A 26,822-nucleotide genomic window follows, 5' to 3' on the forward strand; every position below is an offset into this window, starting at 1 on the left:
TTCACTTACTGCTTGTGAGAAGAAGTAGCTCATATTTCTCCCTTATTTCACTTAATAAGAAAACCTATTTTGGCAGATCCAACTTGGGATATCTATATTTCAAATGCAAGGGTTACTATTTTCCTCTATGTCAGACTTACAGATCCTGCAATTCTTGCATGACTTTTCTGTCAATCATGTGAGGCATATGAGCAGGGACTTTGCGAGACGTGAATCCGAATTTGCTGTTTAAAAGCTTGTTTACGTATCTGAGAGAATCAGCAAATGTGTCTTTCAGCTGCCTTCCAACCAGTTTACTATCTGTGAAATAAGCCATTTCCCTCCTTAACGCTTCTTCTTCCTGGAAAACAAGAATGCAAATCGTGCGTACATTAGTCGCAAACATGCCAATATGAAAACAATACAATTAAAACATCTAAAAGCAATCTCCTACTCTCAAAACTAAAAAAAATCAGGGTGGCCAGAGGTAGGTCTTACAGCCATCAAATACCTGGGTAAAGAGGCATCATACTGTTGACCGGGGCTGGTTATAGGGAGCATATGTTTCCCTTGCAAGGAGAGCTCCACCAGCTACCAGTCCGTTTCTCGGCACAATTCAAAGCGCTGGTTATGGCCTTTAATTCCCTATATGGTTTAGGTCTAAGCTTACTGAAAGACCGTATCTCCCCATATACACCTGCCTGTGTTCAGAGATTTTCGGGGGAGGCCCTTCTCTAGGTCCTGCCAACCTCACAAACATGCTTGGTGGGGATATGAGAGAGGGCCTTCTTGCTGGCTGCTCCCAGCTCCCTCCCTAGAGAAGTCGGACTAGCCACCCCTTTGTTGTCTTCCTGCTGGCAGGGGAAGGCCTTCTTGTTCCAACAGGGTTTTGGGAACTGACTGCTTTTTAATCAAAGGGCCCACTGGCATGCTGTTTTTATTGTAACTACCTGTATGTTTTTAACAGTGCTTTTATATTTATATACAGTTTTAATTCTATAACTGTTTGGTTTTTTAGGCAGGGTATAATAAATAGTAGTAGTAGTAGTAGTAGTAGTAGTAGTAGTAATAGTACCAGCTGTGTAAAAGTGGTTTTAAAAGCATTCATTGATCAAATAATAATTAGTTCTTCAAAGATACTGAAGGCCTAACATTATACCTAGATAGAATGCAAACAACTTTCAAAGTGAGAGCCCTCACACTTCAAGACATTATTCCTTCAGGCATCTGACTAAACCATTATTTTTAAAGAAGGCTTTCAGCTTTAAGTTTGATGAGTATTTAATGCTGTTCCCTTATAAGGTTTTCTTACAGCAGTACAGTACTGGTTGTCTAATGTGTGTGTGTGTGTGTGTGTGTGTGTGTGTGAGAGAGAGAGAGAGAGAGAGAGAGAGAGAGAGAGAGAGAAAGAATTTGTACACTGTTGATGTGGTTAAGATGCTCACATTGCCAGTTTCCTTGTCTCCAACTGGTTGACAGAAAGCAAGATACAAGCTTCTTCAATATAGAAGAAAGTAAGTCACAAACACAAAATAGCATATGAAATCAATAGGAATATTGACGACTTCATTCACTATATCTGCAGTGGGAGGGGTTGGTAGGGAGTTGAGGCTCAGAAAGCATAACTTGTCCAAAAGATCACAAAATGAGTTTATGGCAAAGCATGTTTCAGTTGACTTCTGCATAATCAGCTCATTTTCTGAGCCACTGTGCTATGCTAGCATTTTAAATAAACATTTTTATTTTATTTTAATCCTCCTTGCTTGACACTATCCTACCCATCTGATATACTCACATCAAGAAGGTCTTGGAAGTATTTCTGTTTCTCCCACGGCAAAAAGCCTCGGTAATTTCCAGTGTAATGCTGCAATTTCCTTCGTGGTAAGCCTTGACTTTCGGCTACGTCCTCCACGGCATCCGCCTCTTCCTTTTTTCTCCCTGCAGTTTTTCCTTCCCTCATTTCTTTTGTCTTCTGAGCTTCTTTCTGTACAAGGACATTTAGGATTTTCTCTGGAGATTCAAGCCGCTCACCCGTATTCTGGGTTAAAGGTACAGATTTAGATTTTACTGCAGAGCCGTGTCTTAGTGGGAAATGGCTGTTCACCTTCATAGCCATTGGAGTAGTATTTGCTGGTTTGAACTCCAGTGGGAAAGTATCATGCATTCTTCTTTCTACATCTCTTCTGCCATCCCTGGCATCTTGGTCAGGTTTCTGCCAAATCGTGTGATTCTTCCCATTTTCCAAGCCGTCAACTACTTCCTTTCCCCTTATCTTCTGGGAATTGTTTAATGCAGCCCTCGTTGTTGCTGGTACCATCCCTAAGGATTTCAGGAGAGCCGCCTTAGACAGATTGTACCCTTTCTGTGTGATGTCACCAATAGCTAGCTGCAAATCTAGGTTCTGTAGGGCCAGCCTCACATCTTCCGGAAGGGCAGAAATGTTAAGCAGTTGAATTACTATGTCCCCGTCCAGATTCTCTGTTGTGCCATTTGGGTGGCTTCTGATTCTTGGGAAACGTTCTTCTTCAGGGATATCCTCAAATATCATTTCAGCTTCTGGCACCAAAGTTGCAGCTTTTGCATCACCTTCAGGTTTCTGGGTAGACGTTGTGTTTACTTTTGGCTCTTCTCTTGTATCAACTTCCAGGGTGATCTGCATCTTGAACTCTTCATCCTCTTTACCTTGAAATGTAAGATTGAAGTGGATCACAGTTGCATTCATTCCACTGTGCATTATCAGGTGGATGGTCTTCCATTTGTTGGCGATGGAAGCATGGCGGATTATTGGGTTATCACTATAGGCGCCATCAAGCCCTTTCTTAGCTATTCCAGCAAAACTGAAAAAGGGCAAATATTCGCCTTTTGGAATGACGTAATGAGTCTGGTTCTTTTGAAGAGTCACTTTGTACAGCTCGTCAAAGTGATCTGGAAAAACATAAATGTGTTTACTTATATGGCTTATTTGCATATTGCTTTTAAAGAAAATTTCTCCCTAAAGTGGTTTACAAGTCACATATCAAACACACAATAAAAATACAATTTAAAACTACATAAAACATCACATAATCTCCAGAGAATTATTTGTATCATCTGCATTTTCATGCTGCCCTTCCTCCAAGGTGACCCTGCAATGCTTGCAGTTATTTATTATTATTATTAGAATAATTGTTATTGATTTTTTAACATTAAGAACAACAAACATCGCTTTTCCAAAATAAAGAGTTGTAAAACACCAGAATTGGAATTACCATAATGCTAATGTACACAGTACTGTAACTCATTTGGTGTCAAGCCAATGTAACACTGAAAATTATAGAAGACTACAACAAACTAACCAAACTACAAATAATATATACTAAATAATGATACACATAAGAAAATGAAACAAAACCAAAATATAGTGTAACATCTTAAAATAAATAATGGTTTGAGATGTATTGAAGGAATAGAAAGAATTAAACCTTAATTCAAAATATTCATAAAGGTACAGCTCCACTTAGTCTGTGCAAATAGATAAACGGCATAAATGAACAAATAAATATATTTTAAAAAATAAAGTCTAAGTGTGTCTTTCAAGCATTAGGTCTGCCTTCAATAACTCTTTACAGCCAAGGCAGAGCTAAACATTTAAGTAGGAAGGAAAGATTCAGAGGAGCTAGTCCATACATATTAATATTGGGCATCTCTTTCCCCCTTCTTTCTCTCTTACACTGGACTAATTTGGACGTGATATTATGAGTTCATCACTGGATGGACATTGGATGGACTCTCTCTCTCTTTCCCCCCTCCCTCTCAAATGTAGTCAAAGTACAGTTAAATCTAGCAACTCCCTTCCATCAATGTAGACCGAATGACCGCACCAGACATACATTAAACAGTATGGAAGAGCCAAAAGGCTGCAGGGACTCCATTTGTTTTAACATACCTTGTCCACAGTCACCAGCATCAAATCCACAAGAAAGGACGTTGCATGCCTGGTCGCAGAATTTATCAGCCAGCCATGAGTTTGCACAGCCTTGGTTGCAGTAAGAAACTCCACTTATTCCTGCCCCAAACTGCCAGGGAGCAACATTCCCAACACCGACACCAGCTCCACCACCTGCACCATAACGGTTACCGATACTACTACCTATAAAAGAAAAAGGGAAACACAGTGTAGAAAACTGCTCACTGCTGAGTTTAAAAAAGCCTCAATGTACAAGTTAAGAGTTGGTTAAGCATTTCTGAAAACAGACCCCAGCATGGTTCTTAACTCATGATCCAATTCTGTATGCTTGAAATGAAAGGATACTTTATACAGGAAACCAATACATCCCTAAGGTTATCAATTTTGCAAGCATGAGGGCGGGGAGGTATGCATCTCTTATGTCCACTGTCTGGAAAACAGGGAAGCTCAAGCCTAGCCAACAAATTATCCTTAAAAAACCCAGTACAGATAAAAAAGACAAAATCTGGAGCAAAATTATTTCGCTAACCACCACTGAATCTCTGTTGTCAAAAGACAACAATCTGCCCTAAGGTTAGGAATGCTACATCCCAACTAGAAAAGCATCAGCTACCTGACTTGCAAAAAAAAAGAAGAACGTTTTTCACATGGTGGCATACTCTTTTTTTCCTGCATGGATTACTCTCTCCAGGAAAAGTGTGATTATATCCAGTGCCCCCTTTTCCTTTACACAGAAGACACCCAGAGTCAATGCTGCTCACTATTGCGATTTAGTGCTGAGACAAGAGTGCACTGTGAAAGCAACTGGGCTTTTTCAAATGTGAGCTTACATCTAGAGCTACCCAAGAGTCTGCAAGAATACGCTCCGAAGAGATCATCTCTTCACATTTGCAAAATAATATAACAGTGTCTCCGGACTTCTGAAATGCAAAAAGCCAGGTTTCAGTACTTATGCCTTCCTTACCAATGCAGTCACCACCATCCCAATCACAAGCTGAATTGTTACAGGCTTTATCACAGTAGCCATCTTTGATCCATGAACCAGGGCATCCTTCAGCACAGTTTGGAACAGGCCAAGTCAAGTAAACCTGATAATGGAGACAAAACCACTTTATTCTCACAGCTCCTAGTATTTAAATTCACTTCTACACAGCAAACTGATTTGCAATTCCTATGTTTGTACTCTAAAGGTGAACAGGAAATTTCTTGGGGACCGAAACACTGACCTTTACTTGATTTGAAGTTATCTGACATTCAGCCTTAATTGTTGCCCAACAGTACCAGTAATTAGATGAATGAATACAGCTAGTTTAAAGCTAAACTAACCTGCTTTACTTTTATCTGACTATCTGCCTTTCCAAGGATGTCAACCTGCTATATTTTTACAAAAAAATAATAATATTGATTCTCCATCCTCTTCTTTCTATTTTCAGAATGTTTTCAATCTATACAATATCCCTTCTTTAGAGATATAAACTCTCCAGCTTTTCTTTCTTTTTAGCCATACTGCTCGAGTGACATAAATCTGTGAAGGCATACAAAAGGGAAAGGGACATTAAATCACATTATTTGATGTGTCGCTATTTTTGCATGGCGACACGTCCTTTTCAATAGCACTCAGACAAGGAGACGGATACTTATTAAGAGTGAGATCCAATGTAACATTAGCACCAGAAATTAGAGAGTTGATGTTGTTGTGCTAGCGTTAGTGAAAACAGTAATGTACAACTGTCATGAAGTATAATTATAGCAGGAGTGGCACAGCGTCTTTCCCAAGGCAAGACACTCATTTGTTGCACTACACTAAGAACAAGAGTCTTGGTAGTGCGAGGGATGAGGAAGCTTTCTGGCTCATGGGGGGCAGATCTTTGGGCCAACTTTCAAAGGTAGCTGGGGCAGTCGATCACCTGGTGTCATTGTGATGTCAGATGATTGACAGGCAGGCTGTCAAAGCTTGCACCTGTCAAAGCTTGCACTGAAACGGCTGCTAGAATGGAGCTTTCCCCCTTTGCTTTCAATGCAAACAACTTCATGTTCCTGGAGCAAAATGCACTCCCATTGTCACCAGCTGATGAGCGGTTGTACCTTGCTCCAATAACAAAAGTTCAGCTGTCAGGTGTGGGGCAGGTGTGTGAAGTTTTGAGAGCAACAGACTCACAGGGCAAACCTGCTGGGTCAAATTTGGCCTAGTTTCCGCATCCCTGTGCTGGTGGAATGGTTGTTGTGTGAGCGAGCTCCCACAAATGGCTATCACCGCCCAAGTCTTGAAGCACAAGAGGAAGCAGATGCTTTCCAGGATGTGGCCAAGAAGCATCAAACTGATCCTGAGGGAAACTTCTCACAATGCATTCTGAATTCTGGCTCCAGCACCCAACTACAAAGCACATGCATACTGCATCACTTATAAAGGGTGCATAAACCATGTATTATTCACAGGGTCACCCTTCAAAATACTCGCCAGCAGCGATACAGAAATACTTGGCACCCTAGTTGCAAATAAATGGATATTTTCGACTAGGGAAACAGAATCCAAGTAACGAATAGTAAATAATAGTAAATAATTCTTACATAATTCTTTGCACCAAGAGCTTTGCGATTTAATATATTCAGTAGAGATTACTCATTGCAAAATGCACCTTTTACCCCCATCTCCACAATCCAAAATGTTGCTTTAAATATTCTGGTTTTTAGAGGTCAGTTCACTGGAAAACCAAACTGATTGCATTTGCACCATCAAAACTTGGCTTAATAAACCACAACATGCATGAGCTCCATCATACGAAACACACCGGGAAGTCAAAATGAAGCACACCTGCCAATACACACAAACTAGGTAATATAGTTAATGGTTTCTAAACAAGCCAGACTTGCAAACCCTTCATAAATGTAATGGGAAGCTATGGTTAATTGGCTTCCTGCTTTGTATTGCTGCTCACACAGAAAAAGCAGTGAAAGGGCTGCTTGCAAGTGCACATGGCTTGTGCAAATTCTGGCTTATCAACCTTGCCATTTATAAGTTTTGTTCTCATATTAGTCACCTCTGTTATTGTCAAACTTGGTGAAAGCAAAATCAAACTAGGCATCTCCCAAATGACGAAAGTGTTAGGATTTCTATGCATCCGTGCTGCTCCAGTAGTAGCACTATGTTTTGTGTATATCATGTGAGTGTCTGAGAGAGCGTGAGAAAGGAAGTATCGGTACTGTTGGAAGTTGGTTTCACTTCTGAATGTGCTGCTCTTTCTGTACTGGTGCTCAAAGAGTACAGACGTGCTGATGAAGTCTTTGTATATAGACTGTAAATAAAGTAGTTTTAGAGCTACTGATTGAGTCTTTCTTCTGCAATGATATGCCAGAGTGTGCTCTTCTCAGGAGAGAGGGGTCGCTTATCACCGGTCTCTCCGGACTGAGGGAGATTTACAGCCAGGGAGGACCATCAGAGAGACGCCCCAGAGACTTGGGGAGTTGGCGGCCTTCCCGGGCGTGTTTCCAACAGAAAGGTGTCTGATCTCTCAAACTGAATAAATAAAATTATTTTGTGATGGCTTACCTTTTGACCCTTGGAGTGACTAAAGAAATCATCAGGCCACACATCCTTTCCAAACATCACATCATCATTTAAATAAATGAACTTCTGGGACAGACCTGAAATGCGATGAATGTGGCTTTCAATGGCAGGAGAACTAAAAGTGGGTAGGTGACTCAAATTCTGAAATATCTCCTAGAATAATAAAAGAAAATATTATTGGGGGGGGGGAGAATCTTATGAGAGGTTTCAAAACGCTTTCCAAATGTCATTTGGATGCAACATTTTAAGTCAGCGTTTCACGTGTACGGTGCAATTGCAGCGAAGAAAACTTCACACAAATATGCCTGTATATCACACACTCCTTATTGATGCAATTTAGGGCAAGAGTTCCCAGATAACAGAGTCAGACACTTTTTACCTGATGAGTTACTATGGATATCCGGGGGTTATCCAAATTAAGCCAGGAAGGAATCTGCCCGTTGGTGGCTATGAAGATGTGTCGTACCCAGGGAGCATGCCTCTCTATTGACCGCAGTGAATACCGCAGCTCTTCATTGTCTTCAAAACGGCTGGCTGAAACATCTTCATCCTGTTTAGACTATTAAAAGACAGTGACACACAACTATACCGACAGAATGAGAGCGACATTTGCGTCTAAAAGCTGCCATTATTCATTTTAAAACACCAAAGACGAATTCACGTGGTACTTTGCCTAAATAGAGATAATTTCAGGGTAGAGGGGACATGTGTGCAGGCTTGTCAGCTAATGGTTTTTGAAGTATAAAACTGGAAAATAATTTCTGTCAAGCCAGGAAAAGAGCTGGCAGGCTTGGGGCAAAACTCATCAGAGATAACTACATGTGCCCCTTTCACAGCTAAATACATGAAGGGTTGAGGAAATTAAAAGGTTGTGTGGGGGTGTGTTTGTGGGGGTGTCCTCCACCATTTTCCATTCCAGGCTCTCACATCTACAGTAAGTTTTAAGATATCTGCAGTAAAGGATTTAAAGTGTCACATCTTGTTAGCTGTCTTTCATTGCTGCTACTGCCATCATTAAGGTCTGTGTAACTCTATTCAACAACAATTCCATGTCACTTCCCTCAGCTAGCATAGGCCAGAAGCCTGCAAAAGAAGGCCAGCCCTAACTAGTGTGGGATGACAGGAGGGCATCACATTGACTACTCCTGCTGTGTGGAATACAGTTTTCAAATTGCTGCCAATTCTCTATGTCACACTATAACGTATTTTCATTGTCATCCGTTACCTAAATCTCATGAAGCTTTGCCATAATAGCATACACCAGAGAACGACTCCTACCTGGCTGATGGCACTGAGATCCCATAATAAATAAGCAGGATTAAGTGTCAGTTCTTTCCCTTCTATAGTCATGTTCTTCTTAGCTTGGTTGATCAGCTCTTGGAAATCCTTAGGGTTATTCAGTTGCAAGAGAGCTACGCCAGCTTCTGAATAAAGCTGCAACTACAAAGGAGAAACCAATATTCCAATCCTGACACGTACCCACAAATGAAATGTGTTGGGGTGTTTTTTTTTTGCATGACTCACTGACAGCACAATATTCTTGCCGTAGGTTAGAAGAGGTAGGTGGGAGAGCAGAAAATTCAATACAAAACTGTAACCCAAATGAAACATAAAAAGGTATCATTCTTAAAAGGTATCACTCATAAGGGAACTGCACCTGGGAATCAAAAGGGAACATTTCTCAGAGAAAGACTAACAATTGAACATTATACAGTAGAGCGATCTGAGTTCTCCCTGTGCCGATACTTATATAGATAAACTTGTAATATCCATGCACAACAGGGAGGTATTCCCACGCTCAGTGGGACCTCAAGGTTTGTGGAAGTGCAAAAATCTTTACAGGGCAGGGGGAACCCTGTGGACTGAGCATGCTCGGTTGACACATAATGTCAACATAAGGAACAGAAGGCTAGGGTGGCGGTGCAATGGAGGAACCTGAGGCGGATCACGATGGCTTCCAGTCTGTTTCTGGGCCCAATTTAAAGTGCTGGTTTAAATTGCTGATTTAAATTTAAAGCCATCGTCTTCCATACATACCTACCTGAATCTTAAGATGTTCTTTGGAGGCCCCAATCCAAGTGCCCCCACCGAATAAAGCGAAGTGGGTCACCACCAGGGAGAGGGCCTTTTTGGTGGAGGCACCCTAGTTATGGAACGGCCTTCACAGAGAAGGTCACCTGGCGCCATCCTTGTCTTCTTTCCAGCACTAGGTCACCTAAGCCTTTTAAATAACCAGTGCAGTCCCATTACTGTTTTCATACTGATATACTGTAAATGGCTCCGATAACCTTATGTTATGAGGCCATAAACAAATAAGCCTTTTTGTTGTGGAATCATGTGTGCATCATCCAGATGGTTCCACATTATTATGGACCCAGATTATTATCACCACATCTGTAAACTGCCTTTTCTTCAAGAAGCCCTGGGTAGTATATGCAAGCTATCCCATTATAATCTTCAAATTTATCCCGTAAGGAAGGTTAGGCTAAGAGAGAGCCTCTTGTAAATCCAGAAGTTTCATGATTTAACCCAGGTCTTCTCAGTCTAACACTTGATCTATTTTTCCACGCTAGCTCTCTTCAGCATATGGCAGCTTCTACCTTTCTCAGGAAAAGACAGTACCTGTTCCCCCATAACACACTAAAAGTTAGGTAGATAAAACAGATGAAAACCAACAAAAGTTAATTTCAACACTCATCCTTTAAGTTTTGGCTAGAAAGAGAAACTGTATTCAGACGTAACTTCTATCATCCAAGCAATGATAACAACTCCTGTGCTATAGTAATCCCTGGCGCACGTGGCTTCATAAATTCCTGATTTGCTTAAACTGTAGTTTGCTATTACATCCAAATCATGACAGTTGAAGTTAAGACTCCAAATCAGGATTGCAAGTCACAGTTTGATGCTGGTTTGTGGTTTGGAAGGCTTGCTCAAACCACTGTTTGCTGGTCCAGATAAAATGATAAACTATGGTTTGATCAAAGCAGGAAATGGTCAAGTAAGCCAAGCACAAGAAGAGAAGAAAGTGAGGGGTAGGAAAAAGTGCATAAGCACAGGTCTTGTTTTGCAACTGAACCCCAGTAATTGTATCTGAATGTAGCTAGAGTCCTAGAAATTATTTGCACTACAATCCTTGGACAGTGAATCTAGGACTTATTGTTTTTTTAAAAAATAAATAAATAAAAATAAACCAACTTCAAGATCCTGTAACATCCAGTCTCCTTAAACTGAAAATACCATTTGCAACGAATTTCATTTTTAAGATACTATACCATATCCTGAAATGAAGCTGTCCATCAGTTGTTTATTTATCTATGTCTTCGCCAATACACATTTCTGAAATGGCTTAAAGGAACTAGAAATCTGAGATTCAAAAAGGCTCCAGAACTAATCCATTTGTGGTTCTTCTCCGAATCCTCAGCCAAGATTTCCAATCCACCGCTAAGGTCATTTATTACTGGGGAACTGTTTGATCTGCTTGCTATTTTTAACACTTGCCACCAGTTAAGTCTAGATATCAGCTTTCATAATGGGCTAGATCAGGGGGAGGCAAAAGGTTGGTGCACTAGGCACAACGTCAAACAGCAAATGTGGCTCACAAAGGGCAATGGCTGCTTTTCTTATTCAAAGAAAGCAATCTTCAGATGTATTTACTGAGGCAAGTGGTGAACAGAAAAAAAGTAAAAAAAGGTTACACTGGTCGCAAGGTGAGATCTGAAAGTTTAGCCATGTGTAGGCGTGTTAAAGGCAGCAATGCAACTTGCTCCTCACTTCAGGAAAGTAAAGTTAACCCCAGGCAAACTCCTAGGTGGCTAACCTGGGCACCATGTGAAAGAAACACTTACACTCTACCTACCACAGAGCAGCTGGATTCCATTGACCTACTGGACTGCACTGAGGTGGATGTAAATGGGGTTCAAATTCCCTCACCTTATCTGTCAGTCTTAATGGGCTATAAGTAGTAGCCCTTTAAAGCTGCAATACGCAGAAGCAGAGCCATGGCCAAAGGCATACCTATAATGTGAGCCAAGGAGAGAATCAAGAACCACAGCAGCACTGAGAGGAGGAAGGTGAGCAACTGCTCACTATATATTTGCAAAAGTTGTGTTAATAGCAGCTCATACGACCAGAATTGAACCAATGTTAGAAAACAAAAGATACATGCAGCCTCTGGGATTTAAAGGGTAATTGCATAGAAGAATATTCATTTATATACTTTGCTTAGTTGATCATATGCACCCATTTTGTGTGTGCACCAAAATACATCACTATCAGAGGCTGTGAAATTCCATTGGGCAGCAGTGGCCGGGGGGGCGGCGGGGGGGCAACCAACCCAAGTGCATTTTTAATATTTGAAATATATCCATGCAATAAATTAATTTTTGCCCAGCTTAAATGCAATCTCCCCCTTCCCCTGTCCATCTGACTTTCTCATATAACAGCAGCTCCTTATGAGGAAAACAATTCTCTATTTGGAAAGGTTGCAGCATTTGGAACTTTTCAGCTTAGATAAAAGGCAAGAGATGAGTTGACGGAAGTTTATAAAATCACACATGGCATGAGGAAAGTAGATAGAGGCCCTCGGGCTGGGAAAAAGTTCCACACCCCACATTTAATGCTTTATAGCAGTATATTGCAAGATTTATTTTTTTTACAAATGCTATTCAACTGCATTTATATTACGTTTACATAAATGAACCCCAACCCCAAAATCATTTCTTTTTCTTTTTTAAACTGACCTTTCCTCTTTCCTTTCAGACATTTGTCCCCTTTACCCATCCCATTCTCACAGCAAACATAGGCCCAGCTGTCACGCTTGTGACATTTTAAGGCCGTTGATGGTTTGAATTCATGCGCCACCCGATAGCTCTAAATCTGACTCATGAGGTCTGTCATGGGGAAAATCCGATAAATCTCAGCCCTTCCAGAGCATCATCTGGACAAACTGATGAAAGGGTGGCCTCGCTAGTTGTTGAGACGGAGGTAGAGTTATGGATACCAGCAAGCACTCTCCAAAAATAATGCTGTGGAAATGCTACGGATTGCAAAGCTGCCATCAAGCAGCCTCGCATTTATTTAGGAGAACAACAATGTCATGCTGTCCCCTCCACTGTGCATCATCAAAAATATATTTATGCAATGTTTCGCAGAAGTTTCCACTGCACACAGGAAGGCTGTATTAAGGACACAGGATTTCCCTGTCTCTTCATCCTCAACGCTATGGAAGCATGCATAAAGTTACCCTGAATAAAACAAAGCTCGATCTTTTCCTGGGTTTTCTCAGTGGTTCCAAGTACCAACAAACAAAACACCCATACTGATAAAAGCATATTCCTCAAATGGATCCCAAATTAAGTAAATGACTACAGTTTAACAAGGAGAGCTACCAAGTGGTGAAAAACTGATTATCGAATTATGAATGGTGCAGGTGGAGAAAAAGTATTTCTTCTTCTTCTTCTTTTCTTCTAATATTAAGAAGTTTATTCAACCAAGTGGAATCAATCAATTAGATGTCACTTTTGGCCCTGCACAACTTTGAAAGATTTGCCAGAAGAGAATGTGGCCCTTGGGATGAAAAGGTTTTCCCGCCCCTGATATAGACTGCAGTTAAAATCCAGAATATAGCCTCCAGTTTCTAACGCAGCCTGTACAACATACTACAATATTATAAGCATGATTAATCCCTAAAGTTGTCTATAAATAACATTATTGCCACAGGCTTCAGCTCTAGCACTTTCAGGAAGAGGTATCAGAAGTTACTAGAATCAAGTTTAAATATAGTCGTGGAACAAAGTGTATTGCTTGGCATCAATCTATTGTCATATATTTAGTCTGTGAGCACCTTGCAGCCAAAATTCAGCCACCAGAATCAAATATTGAAGGAACTGTGATGTTTAAAAGAATGAGTATCATGGAAAGTCCTTCCCACACACAGCACCCCAAATTTGTAGCATGCAAAAATTGCAAGACAGATATGAAAGTTTTGAGTAACAGCTACAGTGAGAATGTTTGGACAAACGCTGGGTTTCAGACTTTGTAACAAAAAAAGTAGAAATGAATCACTCCTTCATTCTGGTCTGTGCTAGGTAAATAGCTACATTGGCACTGAAATACAGGTTTAATGGCACTGAACTCTCTGGTTCAAGAAGGGCATAAGCTTGGTATATTTATTTTTAGGTCACCTTTGCAAAACCTTGGGCCAAACATTCACGAAGATTTGAAAAGAGGAGGGTGACACCTAGTGGCCAATTGCCGATTTCTACGCGGTGTTGCAATTTCGGACTATGGCATTAAATGAAACAAATTATTTGTTTCAATGGTACCAACTTTTTCTTCTAACTGCCAGTGCCTTGGATTGGAACTGGATTGGATTTCTTTTCTTACAGAATTTCATTGTTCTTCTCAATGCAAAATTTAAATTGATTGCAAGACATTCATTCCATCAATCCATACCGTTAAAGACTTCTTTAAATCAGGCAGAAGACCAGCTTGAGGCAAGGATCAGAGGTTGCAACAATATAACAGCTAAATAGGCACTAAAATAATCAGATTGTATCCAGTTTTGAGAGCAGAAACACAACATTACGTGGGGTTTAACTATGGTAAAAAGGTAAAGGGACCCCTGACCATTAGGTCCAGTCGTGGCCGACTCTGGGATTGCGGCGCTCATCTCGCTTTACTGGCCAAGGGAGCTGGCGTACAGCTTCCGGGTCATGTGGCCAGCATGACTAAGCCACTTCTGGTGAACCAGAGCAGCGCACGGAAACGCCGTTTACCTATTTCTCTACTTGCACTTTGACGTGCTTTCAAACTGCTAGGTTGGCAGGAGCAGGGACTGAGCAATGGGAGCTCACCCCGTCGCGGGGATTCGAACCGCCGACCTTCTGATTGGCAAGTTAACTATGGTACTAGGGAACAATTTAATAGAACAGCTTCCTTGTAGTAAGGATTTAACAAAGACATCTGAGCAAGGATAATGGCTGGGATCCAAAGAAACACACACTAACGTCTGGGTGCCTAAGGGCACTTTGGGGCTGAGTTTCTCAAACATCAGCCTATCCAGGCTGCATACCACTTTTGAAACCAAAAGATGCTTGTAAGATGGCTCTGCTGTTCAAAGAGTGAGGAGGATGGGGAGGACCAAAAACCCACTGGGATTGCCCAAGCTCTTTAAGTCATTAACTCACAAAAAATGATGGGAGTAGCTGCACAGATCCTATAAGTTATATACGATGTGCAAGCATATGGTTCTATACATAGAGCACATAGGGCATGCATACAACTTTGAATTCGGTCCAACCAGCTGTGTGTTGACCAAACTGTTAGGCAGAATTTTTTGCAAATTCAGTTTAGAATAATGCAGCAAACTGTTCTGCAAAGCACGTCAAGGATATTTATTGGGCTAATGCAAAATTGGGCATATGCAGGTACATAATTTACATTTCCAGTGGCTTTTAATTCAGGGTGCCAGAGCTCATAAAATTGTGGAGTTTGGGAAGGTCTTGTAGGACCCTGGGGCTGTGTACACACCATACGCTTAAAACGACCACCCAAAGGATCATGGGAACTGAAGTGTGTTATGGGTGCTGGGAAATGCAGTTCTGTGAGAGGTAAGCTACAGCTCCCAGGATTTGGAGTGGGGATGGTGCTTTCAATTTTTGGGGCATATGCAGAACTAGACCAGGGGTCGGCAACCTAAGGCCCATGGGCCACAAACAGCCTACGGGGGTCGTTTAACCGGCCCATAAGCTACCTGCTCGGCGAGTCCCTGCACGCTGCGCTAAACCGGCACAGCGCAGCGCAGGAACTCGCTTCTGTGGCACTGGAAATTGCGTCTGCGCAGATGCAGGAAATAGCAGGCGTGCGCAAGATCCAGCCCACAGAGGGATCTCTGCTGGAGTGAACAGGCCCGGGCGAAGTAAACCTTGCCAACCCCTGAACTAGACCCGCCTCCTGGATTTCCTGCCTCAAGCAGGCCATCTCCAACAGAATTTTTAGTTTGCAGCCGAAGTTTTCAAATCAGGATTTGGCATCTTTTGTATAACCTATAAGACTAACTACAATGGTAAATGAATACTGTAACAGCATAGGAGAAAATCATTTTGATTTGTGTGCAAGGAGAAAATGATTTTTAGCAGAAGGTTTACTCCATTATTCACAATCATCTGCTAGATTTTGCTCTTATCCTTGTTGACACTTACCTGCTTTATCTTGGAAGCAAGGTTTTCAGGCAGTTTTGCTCTTAGTTGATTTGTCTCTTTGAATGTAAGTGGAAATCCTTTGAGGAAAACTAAGTCTTGCATTATTACTAAACCAGGAACTTCTTTGTCTGTAGTCTGCAAGTAAGGGAATTTATTATTTACTTAATTCTCTTTTTAAAGGACTAATACTTTTTCCCCATTGTGCCCCCCAGGGGAGAACTCACGCTTTTAGCATGCGAATTACAGCAGTTATGGAAATATTACAGCAAAACAAAGAATTTTTAGAAACAGGACCTTGCATCCAAGCAAGGATCCAAACTTTCTAGTATATATAAAGGTAAAGGTACCCCTGACCATTAGGTCCAGTCACAGACGACTCTGGGGTTGCGCGTTCATCTCGCTCTATAGGCCAAGGGAGCCGGCGTTTGTCCGCACACAGCTTCCAGGTCATGTGGCCAGCATGACTAAGCTGCTTCTGGCGAACCAGAGGAGCGCACGGAAACACCGTTTACCTTCCCGCCGGAGCAGTACCTATTTATCTAATTGCAATTGACGTGCTTTCGTACTGCAAGGTGGGCAGCAGCTGAGACCAAACAACAGGAGCTCACCCCGTCGCGGGGATTCGAACCACCGACCTTCTGATCGGCAAGCCCTAGGCTCTGTGGTTTAGACCACAGTGCCAGCCACCTCTCTTTCTAGTATATATACCAACATCATTTTAAAGGAACATACCAAATAGCCTCTCCACACTGCTTGCTTGCTGCTTTCCTTTAACATCTGAGAATGGACATCTTCGGCTGGAATGTTCAATAATTCAAATCACAGGTCAAAACTTTTACAGAATTTTTGCAGCAATACACTGCATAATTTGTAAATAAAAACTCTTTTAAGATCTCACATATACTTGCTATGGGACACTTTGAAATTTTCTCTTATAAACCAGTGGTATATAAATTATATAAATTTTATGAAATAAGTATTTTTTAAACACCACTGCAGAATGGGGATAACTTGCCCCCGAACCATCAGAGTTGGTTATTTAATTTCAAAGCCAAATGCAATATTTGTTAGCCAATGGAAGAAACAAATCACAATGCCACAGTCCCATGATGAGGGGTTTTCCCTCCAGCAGCTATTGCCAACAGAATAAGAAGTAAGGAAATGCGTTTTATCTGGAGGGTGGGACCTTTAACAAAATGTTGCAGTATGAAGGATTCCAGCAGCTCCATTTAATGTCCCTCCCTCCATTTTCCAACACTCTCTCCTCAAAGAAAGTCCTCACTGGGCTATTTTGCGTTGATTAGCTACTGGGCTAAGTTCAAGGTGCTGGTACAAAGTCCTATGCTACTTGGGATGAGGAAACCTAAAAGACTGTCTCAACCCTTATATAGTCATCTGATTACTGTGCTCTGCAGACAATGACCTCCTACAGATACCAGGCAATCTGTTCCATAGGACCTAGGAATTTGGCCTTTAACGTGGCAGCACCTATGCTTTGGAACTCACTCTCGCATATTATCTTTTGGGTGCCTATTGAAGACCTTTCATTTCCAACAAGCCTTTTAAGTAGAGATTTGTTTTATCCCAATGCCTCTGCTGGACACGGAATTGCTTTTAATGTTAAAATTGCTCTAGGGTGTTTTACGGGAAGCGCTTCATAAACAAAATAAAAATAAATACAACAACAGTACTGTCTCCTTGTGTACAGACAAAGAAGATGCACCCGTGTCTCTGTGAGCAGCATGTCTCAAGGGACTAGAAAGGGAATCTGAACAACAGGCTATGCAACGCCTCACCTCATCATGAAAGCAAAATGCAGAGCACTGAGAGAACAATTACAACATGGTCCACATTTTGCCCAAGGCAAAACTTCTCTGCTGCTGTTGTTGAAAAATTAAGATACTAACAAATTATTTTCCAAATAAAGTAAGTGGTAATGTCACGTTATTTTTATTAAGGAGGCACAAACCACAACAATATTTTTGCGTATAAACTGGGGGACACCAAATCACTACGTGTACATATTTCTCTACATATACTTAGATCAAGTTTCAGGAACATTTAAGGGGGGGGGCTTATTTTTAGGACACATTCTCCTCTGCCTACTAAGTTTATCTACTGACATCCTTTAATCATTGCAACAACAGGAGGAGGAGGAGAAGGAAATCCCCTAGAGAAGAGTCCCCTGAAACAGCAGTAATCCTACGGGAAACTAAAACCATATGTTGCCAATTAGTGGGAGAAGACTTAAAATAGATCCTTACCTTCTTTAGAACTGTCAAAAACAACTACAGTAACGTTGGTGGAAGGGTCCTTTGGCTTCGCAACCAGGAATATATTGTTGGCAGATCTCAGCAGGGGATAGACAGAGGGCAGGTCCTTAAGAGTGATGTTGCTTTGCAAAGCTGGATCCAAGACGAGCATTGGCACTTTTATGCAGTGTGTCAGTAAACACTCCAGTTGCTTCTCGCTAGGATCAAGGCAGCAAAAGTCAGGCATACTCTCAGGTTCAAAGCTGCACATGGCTATTCAGCTTTGACTAGCTTTCGATAAAGAAGCACACACACACCCCAATGGCGTTGCCTGCTCTCTGTTTATTCATATTTTGCAGAAATATATCCCAGGTCAAATCTATACTTAAAGTAATCATTTCTTTAAATATTTGTCATGTGTCACAGTATACTACAGGGGTTCCCTGCGGTCCATGAGCTTCATTCAGGCTGTCCATGACGTTTCTGCAGATTGGTGGCTGTAGATAGGAGATAGCAGGTCCCGCATATTAAATATTCATATTGATTTTTTAAACTGTCTTTTATTGCTTCTTTAATTTCTTATGTATTTTATTGGTATGACAATTTTATTTCCACCATACAGCACCCAGCACAGGGCACTGAAATTACCACAACAGGCAAAAAAAGTTATTAAGTGGTCTGCCAAGAACCTCAGCCATTTTCAAGTTGTCCGGGGTGGGAGGACCGCTGCTGTATTGCATACGGCCTTTCTAGGGTGCCCAGCCTGATAAAATACAGAAGCCAGAAATAAATTAAGTAGCAATGAAACACATCTTCACATTTTGAGGTTGTGTCTGTACGGTGGACATCACCCATATTGCTTTAGGCGTGTGTGGATCATTGGGAATAACTACAAAAGCCTGATTTTTGAGTGAGCAGACAGGGAATGAGGCAGAAGGCCTTCTTGGTAGTTGTGCCCACCCTGTGGAACACTCTCCTGTCAGATGTCAAAGAGATAAACCATTATATGACTTTCTGTAGACATTTAAAGACAGCGCTGTTTCGGGAAACTTTTAATGCTTGAAGTTTTGTTGTATTCCTTTATATTTTGTTGAAAGCCACCCAGATGGGCGTACCTAGTCAGATGGGCAGGGTACAAGAAATAAAACAAAACAACAACAATAATAATAATTTAAAAATGAATTATTTACTTTAGGACATGAGGAAAAGTGTACCAGTTTTGTCCTACCCCTTGATCATGGCTATTTTAAATGTTACTTCACTCACTTGAAATTACAGTGTCAGTTAAGGTTCACACAGTAATTAATACAAAATAAAAAAATTCCTTCCAGTAGCACCTTAAAGACCAACTAGGTTAGTACTTGGTATGAGCTTTCGTGTGCATGCACACTTCTTCAGATACCTCATACCAAGTACTAACCTAGTTGGTCTTTAAGGTGCTACTGGAAGGAATTTTTTTATTTTGTTTTGACTATGGCAGACCAACACGGCTACCTATCTGTAACAGTAATTAATATATTGATAGTTGAAAACCTTTTAAACAAAAAAACATGAAACACCTACATTATTTCTTACCTTTTCTTAGTTGGTTCAGTTGTATTCTTTCCAAGAATTTCCCTAAAATACAAGTAAATGCATAACTATTAAATTCCCCCTGAATTAACATATACACACAAAATGCACACAGGCTCTAGTTACTCTCATCGCCCTGTAGACAGTAACAGAATCTCAATAACGTGAGTTTTTTCACACAAAACCCAGAAGTAGCAGAATATGAATGGCCAATTTAATCACATCCCCACAAATGAAGGCTGCTGAAACACACTTCAGTATGGCAGCTTCCCACAGAGAGCATAAGGCCTGCAAGCAGCTAACCTCAAGGATTAATTGGACTGTGGCAGGGCATAAAGGTTTACGTTGGCTATTGTTGCTGAGATTCTCAATCGAACTGGACAATCCATGAAGCAAATTGATTACAAACTTTGTGATCCTTGCAAAGATCCACAAACGCATTGAAGAGTTTCCCAGCAGCATTCACATGACACCATAACATTGCCTTCCAGATGTTCATAGCATCCTTGGTCATTCTATGAATCCAAATGTAGCTATAGCCTCTATATAGTTCACTGTTTGGAGCACTCTGAACTAAGGCAAGAATCAGGGAGCCTCCTCTTTGGTGAGAACAAGACGACTTTCACAGTCGCACTCAAGCCAAGTGATCAGGGCCAGGTGAAACTACAAAACATTGTTTTCGTGTTACCTGCTTGCAAGTGAGGAGACAAGAATTATTAGCACCCGAGAAAGCAAAATGCCATGCCCATGATACAATACTCTCTCAAAAAAGAGTCATATATGTGGGAGATGTACAAGCTGCAGGTATGAATCAACTTGCTAATCTCCCACATGCAAGTCCTTTTTCAAATGTTACACCAGAAGCACAAAACAGGTAACATGCAAAATTCTCTAACATGAAGTATCTAGATGTTTCCTTCCAATTGACACTGGATGGGCAAGAATAGAAACAGGTAAGAACAAGGACAGACCAATGGCAAAAGCCAATCTTATGAATTTATTCACCTGCAAAAGCCTATGACATCTTAGGGAGGTTCACTTCCTTCTGGCAAAACCTTGGGCGGTATCCAACCAAGTCCTACTCACAGTAAACCCATTAAAATTAATGGGCCTAAGTTAGCAAGTCTCTACAGCTGCAGCACATGCTGTAACCTTCCAAGAATTTGATTTCACCCCCAAAGGCGTGCTCCTCTATGGTCTCCCAAGGCAGATGGATGCCAACCAAGTTAGTCGTGTTTATTAGTTTCAATGGACCTACTCTGAGTAGGACTAAAACTGGACACAACTCAATTGTTTTAGTTTTCTTACCTCCAGCCAGGGCAGCTCAGCTCACTGTGCATGCAGAGAAATGTTCTTACCTCATCAATCTCTGTTCTTGCTCCATCTGTTTCCTCACTTGCTGCAGTTCCCTGATCAGCTCAACATCTGTGCCATTCACCCAGGTGTACACCACATCAATAGGCATTGGCAAGCAAAGCCTATAAGAGAAATCCCATTAAGAGAGAGAAACCAGCTCAACCTGTCCAGGCTTAAATTGAAAAGCAATTCACAGCAACACAGATTACGGTCGCCTGCAACCAGTCAGTTGAAACTCATGAGTTTCAAATGATAAACTTGTTCCATTATGTCTGGCATAATCAAAACATTCAATTAAGCTTTGTTTCTTCATCAGTTTCTCATTTTTAATCAATGTGCTTCTGCATCACCACACATAAAAATAACCTACTCTGGTCATAATCTTGCTGCCTTTTTGCCTGCATCTAGAGATGACAAACCTAGACAGCATTTTATAAAGCAGAGACATCACCTTGCTGACAAAGGTCTGTATAGTTAAAGCTATGGTTTTCCCAGTAGTGATGTATGTACCGTATTTTTCGCTCTATAACACGCACCTGACCATAACACGCACATAGTTTTTAGAGGAGGAAAACAAGAAAAAAAACAGTGGATGTATGATTTTTGTGGTTCATGCTGTGGCCACAGACATGTGATCTGACAGTGAGTTTGGAGTAGCCCAATGCAAAAATCCTGAGGATCCATGTGGATCCATGCTTTGTAACCATGTTTTTGCACCACTGCGGCCCCAGGCAACAGTGGGTGTGTGATTTTTTTGGTGCAAGATGTAGCCATGGACATGCTATGTGATCTGATGGTGAATTTGGGGTGACCCAGTGCAAAAATCCTGAGGATCCATGTGGATCCGTGCTTTGTAACCACGTTTTAAGTGGGGAGGTATGGAAAAGCACTCAAGGGACAAGGAGCACGTGTGGGGTATGTGGAGAAGGATGCTGCTAATAATGCAGGAGAGGGGTATAAGAGGAGAAGGCTCCTCTCCTCTCCCGCTTTGCTCCTTTAAAACAAGCAGGCTCTGCTTTTCTCCCTCCCTCCCGCTCATCCCCGGCTTAGTGAGCTGAAAAACTTTGCTGCTATGTAGCGAGCTGAGTGGGGAGGAGAGAGGGACAGAGAGCCTGCTTGCTTTAAAGGAGCCAACCGGACAGGAGTGTAAGCGGCTCCTCTCCTCTCCCACTTTGCTCCTTTAAAGAAGCAGGCTCTCTGTCCCTCTCTCCTCCCCACTCAGTGGCTCTTCTCCCACTTTGCTGTTTCAAAGCGAGCCACGGAGGAGGGAAGGAAGGGGAACCATGGATCCTCTGCTCACGACTGCAGCAGATCCCCCCCCCACCACCACCACCCATAGGCATTCCCTCCATAACACGCACAGACATTTCCCTTTACTTTCTAGGAGGAAAAAAGTGAGTGGTGCAAAAAATACGGTAAGTGAGAGCTGGACCCCAAAGAAGGCTGATCGCCAGAGAATTGATGCTTTTGAATTATGCTGCTGGAGGAGAATCTTGAGAGTCCCACGGACTGCAAGAAGATCAAACCTATCCATTCTTAAGGAAATCAGCCCTGAGTGCTCACTGGAAGGACAGATCCTGAAGTTGAAGCTCCACTACTGTGGCCACCTCATGAGAAGAGAAGACTCTCTGGAAAAGACCCTGATGCTGGGAAAGATGGAGGGCACAAGGAGAAGGGGACAACAGAGGACGAGATGGTTGGACAGTGTTCTCCAAGCTACTAACATGAGTTTGACCAAACTGTGGGAGGCAGTGGAAGACAGGAGTGCCTGGCGTGCTCTTGTCCATGGGGTCACGAAGAGTCGGACACGACTAAACAACAACAAAAGTAAGATTCTTAAAACTTGTAACTTTTTATGTTCTTTCCTTCCAATGACCCTTCATGCAGTATTTCTCAAACACTTATTTTTGAGTTTGGATCCCCATTCTTAAATGTATAGTGCTTTTAGACCAGGAGATATATAAATGTCTTAATACATAAATAAAACTTACATCTACCATACTACCCCCCCCCCAAAAAAAACCCCTTTCATAGCCGATTGTGCAGAGCTCCTTGCACAGGGTCGTATGTGCATACAACCCATCGCTGTGTACAAAGATCCATGGAAGAGGCCACTCATCTCCCACATTAAGAAAAGTAATAGAGCAAGCCATCTCTGATCCATCAAGAAACCATACAGGCACGCCATTAGAACGAAGCAATGGTGCTTTCATAAACAAGAATGGGATTATAATGTGGCAAGTGGGGAAGCAGGTCACCTCAACAAATTCAGGATGAATCTGTTAGGCTCCTCTGCTGCAAGGCATTTAATCTATGGCTGGTGCGGAGAGAAAGGGTCCCAGCTGACTCAGGAACCCAAAAGATTTGTTTCCCTCTTCTAGGTGTTCCATGGTCTTCCCCAGGGTTTGACAACCACAGCCTTAATTCCAAAACTCACCCTTGATTCAGGAGTTCAGATCCTAATTTATAACTCTGGAAAACTCTTATGAAAAGTAGGAGGGACAAATCACATTTTCTGCTGACACATCCTGCCCAAGTTCAAAACCAGTATGGATTTTCAAACTTAATGTAACATTTTCCACCTATGGCTTCTGTTGAAACCGTTCTAAAAATACTTATGCGGAGGAAAACCATGTGTCACAACCAGTCATTCATGATTTATTCCAGCTATGTCATTGTTTGTATTAAATTGGCCAAAGATACATGCTGACTGTCTGTTTTTCCTGACTTTGCCACAGCCAGACCCCCTGCACACCCTGTTCTAACACACATAGTACCAGTTCACATGCAGTGCCTCCTGGTGCCTATGATCAGCAAATGTCCAGGAAGGGACTTAGGGAGGCCTCATTCCTCCACCCACAGATATGCAAAGGATGTTAGGAGTAGCCCTACCGGTTCAAAACAAAGGTCTATCAAGCCCAGCATTCTGTTCCCACAACAGCCAATCAAGGAAGCCCACGAGCACAACAGATCACTTCCGCTTGTGATCCCAAATATTCCCAGGAACACCAGACCAAACCTATATGGCCATCGTGACGAGTGGCCGCTGACAGCCTTATCTTCCATGAATTTGTCAAATCCCCTTCTAAAGTCACCCAAGTTGGTGGTGATCACTACCATTGCAGCAAGTTCCATCGTTTAACTACTTTGCAGTGCAAGAAAGTGATTCCTTTCATCTACATGTTTTGTACAAACCACAGCATGCTGCTGCCCCTGGACCCCCTTACAATCTGTCCATCATTTGTTTGGAGCAAAAAGAGCACACAAATGGTATTCACTGGCCCCTGAATGTATGCAGGTACAGCTCTGTTCATACTAAATAATCTACAAAGCAAGGAAAGGGGGCTATGAGGGCAATGAGGGGCATTCTGTGGGACCCCCCCCCCAAATTCCCATTGTCCTAAATCAGACTTCCTCAACCTCAGCCCTCCAGAAGTTTTTGGCCTACAACTCCCATCATCCCTAACTAGCAGGACCAGTGGTCAGGGATGATGGGAACTGTAGTCTCAAAACATCTGGAGGGCCGAGGTTGAGGAAGCCTGTCCTAAATTATCTGAGATCCAGTTTACCGCATTGGATTACATGTACTTTGTTTTCCTGTTTACCAATATATAGTTTGTTAGAGTTTAGTAGATATTTAATAAGTATACTTCATAGGGGTAGCTGCCTTTAAAAAAAAAGTTAATTACAATGCCTAAAGTTGTAAAGTTAATTCTAGCTTCAAAACTGCCTAGTTTGATTGGCTTTATATCCATTTGTTTGCATCTACTTCTGCAGTCTTAGAAAAGGAAAATTCTCCAGCTCCTATCATTGCATGTGGATTCCTTTCAAGACCTGCTAGCTAGATGGAGAATATATGCACTCAGAACCCTGCATGAATTGGCTTACAGGTGAATCTTTTCCTTACAAGCTTGCTATTGCACCATTATTAAAGTCCTGTAACATGTGTGCAATGGTTCTGCAACACCTTATTTTATCTTACAAAAATATAGTCTACTGGGATATTCTTAATACCCTGCTACACCCCAAATTAGCCGTGCCTCTTAATGATAAATAACAGATTTTGTTCAGTAGCTGGAACATGACCCACACAGCTGTATAAATGGAAGGTTTGCATTGGCCAAATAACAACAGTTTTTTTTGAGAGCTGATCCAGATGGACAAGTGTCTCAAATTAAATCGGGCATCCCTAGAGAGTTTAATTTTAGTTAAGGAAAATTAAAACATTTATTGTGTCTGCCCAATCCTTGAAATGCTGGCAAGCCATCCTAGACCACCAATTATCCAAAAACAATTTATTTTTAATCATCTGGCTCATTCAAAGAGACTGGGAGACACTTAGAACACAAAGGAAGGCATGAGACAGAAACAAATGGAAATTCCTTTCAGTCTGGATGGTGGCAGCAGATTTAAATACTGTTTCTGATCAGAAGGCGGTGCTGACAGATATGGAACAAAAGACAGCTCTTGAAGGGCTCCATTATTTCCTCTTCCAGAAGGTTAGGAGAAGAGCACATAGCTCTTCAGGGAAGAGCCATAGCTTAGTGGGACAGAACCTGCTTTGCCTTCAGAAAGGTCCCAGGTATAAACCCCAGCATCTCTAGGTAGGGCTGGGAGACACAGTTGCTCTAAACCAGGGATGGCCCCCAGCGGTTTCTAATCTTGCCCCATCAGTCATTTAGCCCATGAGGTCCACTACCCTGAACCCACATCCACCTGTCAATCTGTGGACATCACTTGTGATGTCAAGCTGAGGGGTAGGAGGGTTCAATTCAGTGCTGTTCCCAGCAGGATTTAACCTCGGTTTGATAACTGACAATTGGAAAGTTAAATTCTGCTCAGTTTGGATGCGAGCACCTGTTCCCTCCAGGAAACAGGAGTACACAGTCAAAGGAAGCATGAGAAAAACCTGTATACCTGTGATATGATAATCCAAACATAAACTGCGAACAACCCTTGGGTGGAGATTATGGTTTATAATAAAAGATCTGTTCCATAGCAGATTCTGAGTTATCAATGCCAGTGTCTATTTTATTTAAATACAGCCTTTCCCTATTTTATGTTTACTGTGCTGCTTTGTCAGCCTGATGTATTTGCACAGAAAACCTTATTCCATCCTCTCTTGGCTACAGAACGGACCAGGACAATCTCAGATTAAAGGAGGCCTGTGAGCCCTTCTCCAAGTTTCCCCTTTTCACTTGGGCCAGCACTGCTTTCACCCAAGCATAATGAGCTGTGAATGCTCCCAAATTGTCAGTGTTTTGAAATTTATGCTGCTGAAAGCCTCTGTGTTTCAAAAGGCATCTACATTCTCCATCAATGCATCTCCCAAGGGGCCAGGCAAGATAACCAAGGCTGCAAACCTAGCCACATGTAAATTCCACTTAATCCCACACTGAGCAAATTTAATTGCTCAGTTCAGACATAAAAATCACTATCACAAGAACTTGCTGACAGTAAGAGCTGTTCAGCAATGGAAAAGACTTCCAACAAGAGGTGGTGGGACTTTCCTTCCTTGGGAGACTTTTAAGCAGAGCTTTTAATCAAATGCAACTAGCTTCCAATGTCAAAGGCAGCCTCTGAACGCCAGCTGCAGCCACAAGCAGGGAGAGGACTGATGTGTTCAGTCCCTGCTTATGAGCTTCCCACAAGCATCTAGTTCAGGGGTAGGCAACCTAAGGCCCAGAGGCCGGATCTGGCCCAATCGCCTTCTCAATCTGTCTCACGGACGGTCAAGGAATCAGCGTGTTTTTACATGAGTAGAATGTGTGCTTTTATTTAAAATGCATCTCTGGGTTATTTGTGGGGCCTGCCTGGTGTTTTTACATGAGTAGAATGTGTGCTTTTATTTAAAACGCACCCCTGGGTTATTTGTGGGGCAAAGGAATTTATTCATTATTTTTTTCAAAATATAGTCCGGCCCACCACATGGTCTGAGGGATGGTGGACCG

At 41.9% G+C, this 26,822-nt stretch overlaps 1 protein-coding gene across 2 annotated transcripts in view; it reads right to left on the minus strand.

Moving 5' to 3' along the window:
• The window catches only part of GNPTAB (N-acetylglucosamine-1-phosphate transferase subunits alpha and beta), a 43,640-nt gene that overhangs the window by 11,301 nt on the left and 5,517 nt on the right, over nucleotides 1-26,822 (minus strand). For both annotated transcript variants that reach the window (XM_079992158.1, XM_079992159.1), the window contains exons 3-14: nucleotides 20,874-20,993; nucleotides 19,519-19,560; nucleotides 17,956-18,161; nucleotides 16,424-16,488; nucleotides 15,692-15,826; nucleotides 8,769-8,930; nucleotides 7,870-8,049; nucleotides 7,473-7,643; nucleotides 4,890-5,013; nucleotides 3,905-4,108; nucleotides 1,775-2,904; nucleotides 141-340 (exon numbers count right to left, since the gene is read on the minus strand). In XM_079992158.1, the coding sequence (XP_079848284.1) occupies nucleotides 141-340; nucleotides 1,775-2,904; nucleotides 3,905-4,108; nucleotides 4,890-5,013; nucleotides 7,473-7,643; nucleotides 7,870-8,049; nucleotides 8,769-8,930; nucleotides 15,692-15,826; nucleotides 16,424-16,488; nucleotides 17,956-18,161; nucleotides 19,519-19,560; nucleotides 20,874-20,993 (2,739 nt within the window). The remainder of the gene's footprint in view (nucleotides 1-140; nucleotides 341-1,774; nucleotides 2,905-3,904; nucleotides 4,109-4,889; nucleotides 5,014-7,472; nucleotides 7,644-7,869; nucleotides 8,050-8,768; nucleotides 8,931-15,691; nucleotides 15,827-16,423; nucleotides 16,489-17,955; nucleotides 18,162-19,518; nucleotides 19,561-20,873; nucleotides 20,994-26,822) is intronic.

Source organism: Podarcis cretensis, assembly GCF_951804945.1.
Source record: "Podarcis cretensis genome assembly, chromosome: 10".
In the NCBI taxonomy this organism is placed as follows: domain Eukaryota; kingdom Metazoa; phylum Chordata; class Lepidosauria; order Squamata; family Lacertidae; genus Podarcis; species Podarcis cretensis.